Source organism: Sturnira hondurensis, unplaced genomic scaffold, assembly GCF_014824575.4.
Source record: "Sturnira hondurensis isolate 20B ecotype Veracruz unplaced genomic scaffold, ASM1482457v3 Scaffold0006505, whole genome shotgun sequence".
Lineage (NCBI taxonomy): Eukaryota > Metazoa > Chordata > Mammalia > Chiroptera > Phyllostomidae > Sturnira > Sturnira hondurensis.
The window spans coordinates 1,449,920-1,462,630 of NW_028079136.1; the positions used below are offsets into that span (position 1 = coordinate 1,449,920).

The following is a 12,711-nucleotide window of genomic DNA, read 5'->3' on the forward strand; positions in this document are numbered from 1 at the left end:
AGCCTCTCTCTCAGAAATTTAAACCCTGTTTGTGGAAAAGTCATCTCTGATAGGCATAATTTTGAAGATTGGCTTCATTACTCTCAAAACTCAGTATTACTTTTTTATGATTAGCATAAATACAAAATATGTATAGAACAAAGTGCACGCTTTGCTTCTGAATTTAAAATAAACGTAGAAAGAGACCATTTTAGAAATCAGATAAAAAATGAACGTATATACATATGCATGCAGGCCCTATCTGATCACTCAGAATCCAGTTTTTAATCACAGTGGAAGGTCCCTTGTTGAAGCCTAAGAAAAGTTTAATAGGAAAGAATGGAAATAAAGAAGGAAGGAGGCAACAAAGCAAGGAAGTAAGGGGAAGGGCAAGGAGCTTTTGTAACAGAATCAAGCTGGCTTCTATTTAGAAAGAACTTCAGCTTCTGTGATAGCAAACTAGTGTGGTTGTTTTTCGTCAGCCGTTTCAGGACGCACCGGATCTGGAGATCTGGATTCCATCCATTCCCTGACTGATTGGTCACATCATGGACAAACGTTCATTGTTTTCACCAATACTTCCTAATCATGCAGTGGTTTTCTCATCTTTTACCCAGGGCTCACTGGCTTTTTCTAAAGCTTATCTAGTTTTTAAAACCCTTTAGAACCACCTTGACCTTACTGTCATTCTGAAAAATTCAAGGAGTATTTCGAAGCTGGAGAAAAAAAAGAAAGGAAAAATGCTAAAGAGATAAGTACTAATATGGGAGAGGAAAGGCATGTGGATATGGAGTAGCAATTTAAATATAATTAAAAAAAGAAGTTGTCACAATTTTGACACTTGGACTGTTAAAGTTTAATGGGAGTATGCTTCACACTAAGGATTTAGTATTTAAATTGGCATTCCCTTTTGGAAATGTGGCCTATTTGTGAAGATGTGAGGCTCAAAAATACATGTAAACAGTTGTAAGCAGTAGTTCCAGTTGCAGATATATCAGAATAGAAAGAAAAAAGAACTCACTGAGAAAAAATTTCTAATTATTAAAATATTCTAAAGTTTGTATTTCTGTAAACTTTATGAATCTTTATGGGAATAGATGTAATCACTCCCTATAATCTAGTAGGCTACTTAGAAACGCAGTAGGGCCAAAGTGTTTAAATAGTATTTTCTTGAAAAGAATGTGCATCTCTTTTTATAAGAGAACTGCATTAGCAGTTTTCATTGTCTTGACTTTATTTTCTTTGCATTTTGCTAGCAATGGGTATTTTACAAAAGTTGCCATAAGTTTATTTCTTTTTTAAGGACAAGTGGTTACAGGTTGATTGGTGTTTTCTCCCTTGAAGAATTGTCTTTTTTTTCTTGAACAGTACACAAATTTTGGCTAGAATTAAAAAATAAACACCTGATTAAAAGGAATGTTATCTAAACTTAAATACATACGAAAGAAAACCTTTTTCTGTCCTATCAGTTTAAGAAATGATAAATGCTGACAGAATATAAATATAATTATAATTATAACACCAAGATAAGTTTACTGAGCATTATCTTTTTTCTTGAGAACAGTTTAAATAATGTAGTAAAAATAAATTTAGTTGTCATATTTTATAATACAATAATATAATTGCCTGTATCTTAGGTTTGAAACAACAACATAAACTAGCTTTGATCATTTTTAAGTGATAGAACTTCTCTGTAAACTGGCCTTCTGGATTTGTTAAATTTAATACTTATAAAATATATATGCAAGATTTTAAATTCTTACTTTTTTATTTTAATAGATTCCTCCTGCATGGAAAAACTACTTTCAAAAGATTGGAAGGAAAAAATGGAAAGACTGAACACCAGTGAACTTCTTGGAGAAATTAAAGGTACAATACATCAAATATCACACATATCAATGTGGAGATGTTAATTTGTATAACAACATATTTGTTGACCTTCGGTACTTACCTCTAATACTTGTTTATGTATGAGAGGGTAAATATGTTGTATATCTCTGAACTTTTGTTCTTTGTAATGTTTACAGAATAAAATTTTTGGCCTTTTTATTAGTCTATAACACAAATTATAGGATAAAGTGGTATATTAATTTACTTTAAAAAGTATGAAAATGAAAAAATGTTATATCAAAGATAAAGAGGAATTTAGAGATGATTTTAGTCTTTGTCATAATATAATAGCCTAATTGATGAATTCATATGATTAATTTGCATTTTTTTTGATCAGAAAGGGTCAACCACAGCACCTATTTGAAAAAGGTTATAGACTGTGCTGTGCGTGATGGTTGACAGGCGGATTGAGGCCTGTTTACCTGTTCCCACCCTAGCTCCGCCATTTACTAGGTGAGTGACTCTGGGCAAGTCACCGACTTTTTCTGTGTTTTGAATTCCTAGTATCTAAAGTGGGGTAATAACAGTACCTACCTCATAAGCTCATTACGAAAATTAATACATGTAAAGCTTTTAGCATAGCACCTGGCACTTAAGAAAGCACTTATGAAGAGTAAGTTTTAGTCATTATTCACATGCCTGTAGGTTGCTAGGTTGATTAATCTTAAACAGATTTCACAGGACTTACAAATCTCATGACCTCTTACCCTGATGAGGATGCGAATCTCAATTTTTGAAGTTATGTGATTGATGTTTTTCTGAAACCTGTTAAGTGGACAATCCTAGTACATTACAGTTAAGTTACCCTATCAATGAAGATGTTATACTTCTTGCCTAACTTTCTCTTATGTATTCCTTTGTGGAAGTGAACTACTATATTATTAGTTTTTGATATCATGAATAGAACCCATAATCATTCATTAGTTCTATCAGTTGTTCCTAATGAGCAATCATCCCTCTGACTTGTACTAACAATTTAGGAAGTGAATTAGGTTAGTTTTCTGAATTTATTAAACAGCCTCAGGTGAATCTTTGTATTGGTCATGGATAATAAATATCTCACTTAAGATGAACATTTGGTGATAACTGTCTGATGAAAATGTTATTTTGAATTTAGTACAGAAAATTAGGGTTCAGAAATATTACATTTAATTCAAATGGAAAGAAAAGGAAGTCATCTCTTTCCCAAGGAATGAGTAATAATTCATTCCATTAACTAACACAGTATCAAAATCAAGTAGAAATTGGATAGTATTTTGAATTTCACTGCTTCTGCTTTGTACTTATAAAGGCCACTTGCTATTTTGGAAAAAAAAACTCAACATGTAACGGATGGGTAGAAAGTCATTAGTGACATATTCTTTATCCAGCTGCAATAACATGGTGTGTGCTACTTTGCACGTCATTCTGTGTTTTCTTTCCTTTCCAAAGTCATTGGTTTTATAAAAGTGAGAACAGAAATGGTTTATGCAAAGGCAAGCTTTTGCCAGCATGAATGATGGGGGTCTTGCTTTCTTTTAGTAACGTGGAAGCTAACGTTTTATTACGTTGTGATTAAGCATTGAGTTTTTAAGCATTGGGTTATCTTCTCTCCCTTGCCCCCACTTCCCATCGTACTTTATTTTTAATTCTAATTATGAATTTAAAATGGAGAAGTTGTACTAGTCTCAGATATTCAAAACGCATACATCTCAAAAGTGAAATGCATGCAAAATTAGGCTCTTTAAATTCTCTAACTTTTTTTCTCTGGATTCTGCAGGAGGTAAGTGAACTGTCACTTGTGTGCTACTCTCGGTTTTATGGGCATTATGATAAGATCCTTTTTAAATTTTTCATTTTGATTTATTCTAAACTTATTCTACCTAAAGGTCTCTTCTCACATGCTTATATTTTGTCAGCATAAAATTGTACAGAAAATATAACAATAATAAAAATGAAAAAAATAAAGTAGGGATTATAGTGATTCTAAAATTCAACATATGTTTTTAGTCTATGTGAGATCAGACCTAAATTAGTTATAATTATTCTGAAATGTCAAAGTGATCTAAATAGTGTCTCTGAGACATACATACTATTGTATATTATCAGTATTCAATGTTATATCTCAAGCATTGTGCATTTTTACTAACTCACTATTTTCCATCATTATAAAATTTATACAGGGAGCACTGGGGGGAGGCAGGGCAGGGAATATAAAACAAAAAACTGTACTTGAATAAGAATTAAATAAAAAATTATACATATTTATTGAAACAATTAATTTGGAAATTAAAATTAACAAGAGAAATTAAAATTGTCTTTAATTCTACCTATATTATATTGTATGTTTTTTTCATTTTAATTTATATGTATACATGTTAATTTTTTTCTTGAAATTAGAATAATCTTTTTACCATTCTTTTGTATCTGTTTTTTCCCACCTAAAGATATATTGTCTGTTTTCTTATGATTAGGTCATTGTTTTTGTAGAAAATATTGCATAAAGTGAGATTTTCATAATTTAACTGAGTTTTTATTCAATATTTCAGTTGTTTTGTTGTTTGTCATTATAAAGTAAATCTTGACTATGGATAACTCTTAGTGTTCAGTACTAACTAGTGGCTATTTTCCTAGAATATATTACTAAAAAGTGAAATCCCTACCTCAAGGAGTTACTGTTTCTTAAAAGGCCTTTGGTACACATTGCCACGCTGCCTTTCAGAAAGGGGTGGCATCCTGTCCTCTTACCGGCAGTGTCTGCAAGTGCTGTTCCCGTGCCCCGATAACAAGCATCATTAACTTAAAAGTCTCTTGCCAGTTTTAAAGGGAAAATAACATGTCATTGCTGAATCACTTTGAATTTCTTTATTATTGAGAATGAAGAGTTTTACATACATTTATTTATATTAAATATCTCTTTCTCTGTGAAAAGCCTGTTTGTGTTGTGTGCCCATTTTTCCTTTAAAGGATTTGTCTGATTCTTACAGTTTTATAAAACAATGTACAGGATGGGGAAAAAAGTAGGTTTACAGTTGTTCATATGGAAAATAATTCAATAATTAATAAGTAATAATACAAGAATACACTGTGTTTCATGTGCTCAAAACTATAAACAGACTTTTGCCCCACCCTGTGTATTTATGGTATTAATCTTCATCTGTCATACTCAGAGTCATATACACTTACCATGTAGAGGGTCCATGAACTCTTCATGAATAACACCTCTTTTCGTTACAAAATCTTTTATTACGAAATCATAAGCCTATAATTCTGTAACATAACCATATCACACTGAAGCACACCATATGACATTTTAGGTGATTTGTTCAAATAAAACTATAAATCGTTACACCCATATTATTATTACCCTACCAACCACACTCCAGCAGGCACTGTTTCTGCCAGGCCCTGTATGTTATTTTTTTTCTTTACTTTTTGATTTTGTTTTCAAATTGTTCCCTCTTTTTTAATGCTTTTTTCTTTCTGTTGGGTATTTGTTTAGAATGGCTTCTCTCATTCTGAGATTAGATAATATTCTGTATATTTTCTTTTATTTCTTTGTATTTCTATACACTGAACTCTTTAATTCCTCTTGAATGTATTTGGATATATAATTTCATCCAGAAGTGTAATTTTTTTCTCAAGCAGTTGACCAAATATTTCTGTATCATTTATTAAATAATCCACCTTATCAGTTCTGACTTGAAATAACATCTTTTATTACATACTAACTGAGGAACCATTTCTCAGTTTTTTGTTCTGTTCCCATTGATCTGTCTGTCTAACCTTTTGTTAGTGCTCTGCTATATTAATCACTGTAGCCTTACAGTATCTTTGAAAAGTCAGTATTGCATGACCATATCCATAGTTTTTCTTTAATGTGTTTGCACACTTCTCTAAAATTTATTTTAGACTTATAATTATGTATTACTAATTGAAATTCCAAAGTGATATCTTAAAAGATTATTTTATATAAAACTATGAGGTAAACTGATAGCTTTATAGTATTGAGTCTTTCCATTCAAAATAATTTATTTCTCTATTGTCCCTCAACAATGCTTTGTTTTTAAAATATAGATTGTGAACATTTTCTTTGATGTTTTCATTATGATAGTTAGTTTTTTGCTTGCTTTTGTAAGTGAGATACTCTTCATTCCATTTTCTTTCTGTTACTGTATTTAGGGATGTTAGTGAATTTTGTTGGTTAATTTTATAATTTTTTTTGAAACTGTTGTTCAAGTACAGTTTTCTCCATTTTTCCCCAGCACTCTTCCTCTCCCCACTCACCCCACCTCCCATCCTCAATCCTACCCCTTTGGTTTTGTCCAGGGGTCCTTTATACATGTTCCTTGCTAACCCTTTCCCTTCTTTCCCCATTACTCCTCTCCCCTCTGGTTGCTGTTATGTTGTTCTTTATTTCAATATCTGATTATCTTTTTTTGTTTTATTTTTATTTTTTATTTTAATTGTTATTCAAGTACAGTTTTCTGTCTTTTATTCCCATCCCAGCCCACTCACCCAAATATCTGATTATTTTTTGCTTGCTTGTTTGTTTTGTTGATTAGATTCCACTTAAAGGTGAGATCATATGGTATCTGTCTTTCACCACTTGGCTTACTTCACTCAGCATAATGCTCCCCAGTTCCATCCACTCTGTTGAGAAGGGTAGGAGCTCCTTCTTCCTTTCTGTTGCATAGTATTCCACTGTGTAAAGGTACCACAGTTTTTTGATCCACTCATTTACTGATGGGCACTTAGGCTGTTTCCAGCACTTGGCTATTGTAAATTGTGCTGCTGTGAACATTGGGGTGCATAGGTTCTTTTGGATTGGTGTTTCAGGGCTCTTCGGGTATAATCCAAGCAGTGGAATTGCTGGGTCAAAAGATAGTTCCACTTTCAGTTTGTTGAGAAAATTTCATACTGTTTGATTTTCTTTATTAATAAAAATTCTAGTCATAGTTTATTAAGCATTTCTATGAGAAATTACATTTTATAATGGCATATCTTACTGGTTTGTGTTTTTCAAATTTATTGATGAAATAAACCCTGATTAGTCCTTTGTACTCTTGTTTTAATGTATTACATAATTCTATTTCCTTATATTACAGTTATTTTTGTAATCATAAATGAGATTAGTTTGTGTTTTATTTTGTTTATATTATCTTTGTTAATGTTTAGTGCCAGCATTCAAGTTGAATTGGAAAACTTTTTCTTCTTTTTCTGGACTGTGTAAAATGTTGAGTAGATAACATTAAAGTTACTCATTCCTTGAAATTCTGAAACAATATACTGATAAAACCTCTACACCTAGGGTATACTTTGGGAATTTTTTTGTTTTACATTTTTTACTTTTCTTTAAATCAGTTGTGCCAGAAAAAAATCTTGGAAAATTGTATATTATATTGAGATTTTCAAATATACTAGTGTTGTTTTAAAATACAGTATCATTTATTTTGAATTTTCTATTTATATGCTGTTGTATGTTTCATTTTCAGTTTTGCATATTTATGTTCTCTCTCTTTTGTTTCTCGGTTTTACTTGCTGGTGCTTTTTCCATTTATCTCTATCCTCTCACTCCCTGATAAAGATTCTCCTTTTAGATTTATTTGTTAATTCTGCTGCTTTTAATTATACCAACTAATTTAATCTTGCTTTTACATTTATTATCTCTCCCTTCCTTGTTTTCCTTGTACTTTTTCTTTTCTTTACTTTCTGGCACCCTTTAACTTCTTAAATTGAATTCTTCATTTTAAACATTTTAAATTTAACAATAAAGGCACCTTGGGCCATAAATATGTTTGTAGAAATATCTTTATGCATTCTATAAATTTGACCCTTTGGAATTCTCATAGTCATTATATTCTAAATAGCCAATATTTATATTGTTTTTCTAACTGATGTTATGTCTATGTATCATTCTTAACTTCACATTTTCTTTTGGATTCCAGTTCAATGAAGCTGGAGAAGGGAGAAAACATAGACGGTACCACTAGAAAATTCTGCGTGATAGGTTAGGTGTTACAGGGAGAATTGTGGGCAGCAGACTGGGTAAAAGTAGTATTGAAAAATCAATCTTTGATGCAATGAGCTTACTATTACTACATATTAAGAAACAATACATTAATAATTTCAGATCTTATTTAAAAACAATTCTTTCAAATAAAATTCTTATCTAAATGAAGTAAAGCAATATTTCCCAAACCCCTCAATAGGAGAGAGTCAGAACATTGACAGAGTTTGAGAAATTATGAATCGTGGATTTTCAGTGGGTCTGGATCCGAGTCTTTTGATATTTAAGACAATCCCCTCCCTCACCTTCACCACGTTTCCATAGGTAGTAGTCTCTCCAGTAGGAGCATTCACTGAGTCTAGAGTGCTGTGAGTGGCACAGATTTAAGAGTAGTCATCTCAAAGCAATGTTCAAACCACAGTAACGTCATTACATGTACCGCTAAATAATGTTATTAAGCACTTAAATGAAAGATAGCATAAAATGGTTAGAACTGTGCCTTGGTCTGGTGACAGCTGAGGTATTATGTTCTAATTGTGTTCTTCACCATATTTTAAAGCAATTTGCTGTCAAATCAGAATTTATCAAAAGTGCCTAGAATGGTGAAGAGCCCTGAAGATGTAATAAGAATCATAATTAAAGACATAGGGAAGCCTGGCCTAACAGGGGTTAGCAGGTTGAAGTCTTGTTGAATGGAAGAGGATAAGATTTGTTTTGTGTTGTAATAGGGAAATTGTTCTCAATATACAACAGACCTTAGCACCAGCCAATGGCTGTCTGACATTGATCAAGTTGAACTGAATTAAGAGAGAGTACCTTAAATATGGGTGTTCAAGGAGTCTTTGTTCCTTATTCTGTTCCTTATTCTGTTCAGAATGAATGAGTGGATAAATGGATACTTCAGTAAAATAACATCAGTGGAAATTTGGCTGTGGAAAATTTTAAACAGGGGTGTTGTAGAACACAGGTGGCAAACACAAGGCCCACCAGCTAAATCCAGCCTCCACTTTCTCTTATCCTGCCCAGCACCTTGTTTCTACCCCGGGGGCAGCGCTGAGCTCCGGCTTAACTGTGAAGGAGTAGTTACATTCATACAGTCCTAACATTATTTGGCTCTTTGAAGGCTGAGGTGGCCCCCAGTGAACATGAGTTTGACACTCCTGGTGTAGAGGGTGTGTGTATGCTGGTGGGATGTTGTCTTCACGACATCCTAAGGTTCTTTCAAAATTAATGTTAGTATTACATTCTATTTTCTTAATTATAAGGCTGATCTTTGAAATACTATCTATTTTCTGCCAATATATAATATAGTTAGTACTTTTAAAAGGTATTTTATTGTTTACAAAGAAAACAAAGTATTAAAATATATATTTGATTTGATTTGATCCTTATAACAACCCAGTGAGAAAAATATTGTTACATTAAATTTACATATGAATAAAAGGAGACTGAGAAATTAAGTGGCATGTTTAGGTTACTTAGAAAGTTGAGGAGGGCCTTGGTCTCTTAGCTCAGTTGGTTGGAGTGTCATCCCGTGCACCAAAAGTTTGTGGGTTTGATCCCCAGTCCGGGCGCATACCTAGGTTGCAGGTTCCATGCCCATTTGGGGCATGTCTGGGAGAAGAAAAGAAGTTGTAGAGGTAGGATTTGAATCCTAATCTCTAAAGCCTCATTTACTATATAATATGGAGCAATTTTCAAATTCCTCAGTCTTAGAAATCTGAAGTGGGTCAAGGGGAAAGCAGGCTCTGGGGTATTTCTCCCTCTCACAACACACAAACCATGAAAATCCTTCCACGTTTACCCTTTTCTACCTCCCATAAGTGAGGTAGTATAACAACACCGGAGTGGGCATAGGTGATACTGTTTCTCTAGATGACAGTTCTATCTCACCTACTGGTAAGGTCCATAACCCGCTCATTTGTTTGAGTTGTACCAAAGGAGTGAGAATGCCAGGATAGTTATCATTATGAAACATTTCTAAATGCAAGGGGGACATATACATGGTGTCTACACATTAAGATTCCTCCTCTGTCTCCATAAATGGGTCTAGCCTTCTGTGGATTACAGAAGAGAATCTTAGCCAGCCTTCCGTTTCCGCATGCGTGCCCCTGGATGCCGTGGCTGGCCTCTCCTCCTTGGGTTGAGGGCGCCTCCCTGGGCACTGTGCCAGAGAAACAGGAATGGCGGCTGTTTGAGTTAGCACAAAGTGTTTGTGTTCATGGTTGTCAAACACACAGATGATCAGAGAGACAAAAATAATTATGTGATATGAACCAAATAAGGAAAATAGTGTTTTCCTTCCTTGGTCATTTGTGATTAATCACTTCAATATTTACATTTTGTGATTAAGGTAGATGTGCTGTAGGTATACTCTCCTCCAGCTTAGAAAAATGACAGTCCTCGATAGGTGAAAACAAGTAATTGAACGAATGCTTTTAAATGGAAAATTTTATCATTGATTTCCAATATGTTTCAAAGCCACTGTTGAAACACAATTACTTATATATTTATTCAGGTAACATGTCTGAGAGGTTTGTTCTAGAGCCTAAATGTTCTTAAGTATCGCTTCCTATTACATCCTTACTGTTGTTACTAAGAGAATAAAATTAGGAACTATGTTGCATAAAATAGTACAAGCTCACTGCAGTTGTGGTTGGCACAAATACTACATTAAAATGTGAATTTATTATAATATGGCTACTGTGTGCCACTGAGAGCCTGGTTTCATTTTGAGTTTTGATTGCAAACATAAATCTGTGGATGAGAGCACAGGCACACAAAAGCATTTTTTTTTTTCAGTGCATGATAGATCTTTGAAGATCAAATAGTTTAGGTTATTCTTGAAGTAAGTTAAGCAGTGTTGTTATCACCAAAGGGTCAGAATGGGTCTAACAGCACTCCTGTGGAATTAGTGTTCTGTGTCACAAGTTACTACCTTAAATGCCAGTTCTTTCCCCCAGTTTATTTACTTTTATAGTAAGGGCCTTAAATTGCATCTAAGGACTCTGATTGCTTCTTCCATATATTGCCCTTTCTACAGAATGCTAAGTTTTTTAGGGATAGTAACTCATAATTACTGGTGTTTTCTGTCATAGGCAATCACAGTAGGACTAGAGTGGTTTTCTAAGAGCTGTGGCTGTACACTTTACATATTCATTTATAAATGAGTTTTTCTTGAATTTCTCTTTAAAAATTTACAGCAATTTGTTCATCTGAGAGAACTTAAAAAAGTCTGGAAATGTTTGGAAGCAAATCATTTGCCACTTTTCAACTCCAATAAAATTAGCAAAGTTCATATACCTAGTGATTCTTTCTGCCTCATTAGGAAAATGGGAGAAACAGTCATCTATCAATGTGTAGAATTCATGTATTTTGGAAAATTTAAATTGTTATTTCTAAGACAAATGTTAGATTTCTCTAGAAACCATCTTGTGAAATAGACTGAGAGTACATGTTGTTTTCTTACTTCTCTGTTTGTATAAAATAATGTAGTAGTGTCACTATTTTCTGTAGAAATCTGTATAATTATAGAACTTCAGAGTAATATCTAGAATCATAGCATATCAAAAATTAGAGCTGAAAGGGCATTGCATATTATGTAATCCAACTTATTTTCTATATAGGGTCCCTGATTTCCAGAAAAGTTACTGTGTACATTACATAGTAAATTATTAAGGTGGAAACAAAATTCCCCTCATATAGTATGTTTATCCCATTTTATATAGTTTTTGGTTGTCTTGTAGTCAATTGTAATTATTGCAGAGTTCATGAGCTCATTTTGCTAACAACAAATGCATACTGAAACTAATTTTATAAATATACAGGCATTATAACACAGCAACACCCATCCAGAGTTTTAAAATTATATCACTTTGCATGAATGTAGACATTTGCAAGCTCTCCTTTGTACTTTCTGTTACAAACATCTTTTGCTTCTTTTGAAGTCTGTACGATATACATACAAGCAATTAAAACCTCCCCCCACCTGGGTTTGGAGACACATGGATTTCTTAATTAAAATTCAAACAGAAGCTACTGGCAAAAATTACTATATGATTAAGGTCTAAAGTATTATGATACATTAGAATCATTGTTAACTGTTGGGATTAAAAGAAATCAATATGTTGGGGAAAAGATCAGTTGGGCTTAATTAGTGAAATCAATGTTTACATAAAAAGTAATGAAGTTTAATAGCAGGTTCTGGTTATAAATATAACACTGACTAAAATTGTTCTTTGTTATTATTACATTGACCACATAATCATATTTTAAATTCATTGAATAAGACTCTGAAACTTCTTTTTAAATAGTCAATTATTATAGTTAAAAACATAGAACTTCACTTTAAAATTATATCTGGTTTCAAAAATTTCAAGTATAAAATGTTCTCAAATGTACAGTCACCAATTATAAAATACTTCTATTGATTTCATTTTTAAAAGGCTAATTTTAGCAATAGCTACAGCCTAGAGTGGGAAAGGAGGGAAAATTGGTCAGAAGTAAAAAAGATCCGAAGTATTCTTACACAATTATGATTACATTAAATATGTATTAGTCTATTTGGTGACATATCGAGATAAAGAGAATACACTTTGATATAATGCAAAAACAAGACATTTTACTCTTTTCTTGCTGATTGCTGTGATGAAAATAAACATTGTAACCAGCATGGGGAAGAAAACTATTACTAATTGCAGCCTAGATTTTAAGTAAAATGAAGGTCATTAGCAATTTCCTGGAAGCCATTCAGATTGCTTACCAGGAAATGGCAGCTAGCAGGACATGTGCAACCCTCCTGTGTGGATGAGGGAGAACACACTGGAGCTTTAGTGGCGTGTGGTAGATTCGGG

At 32.9% G+C, this 12,711-nt stretch overlaps 1 protein-coding gene across 17 annotated transcripts in view; it reads left to right on the forward strand.

The window, feature by feature from the left end:
- SOX6 (SRY-box transcription factor 6) overlaps window positions 1–12,711 on the forward strand; it is a 600,742-nt gene that overhangs the window by 345,638 nt on the left and 242,393 nt on the right. For all 17 annotated transcript variants that reach the window (XM_037049998.1, XM_037049997.1, XM_037050000.1 and 14 more), the window contains one exon: window positions 1,759–1,848. In XM_037049998.1, coding sequence (XP_036905893.1) covers window positions 1,759–1,848 — 90 coding nt within the window. The remainder of the gene's footprint in view (window positions 1–1,758; window positions 1,849–12,711) is intronic.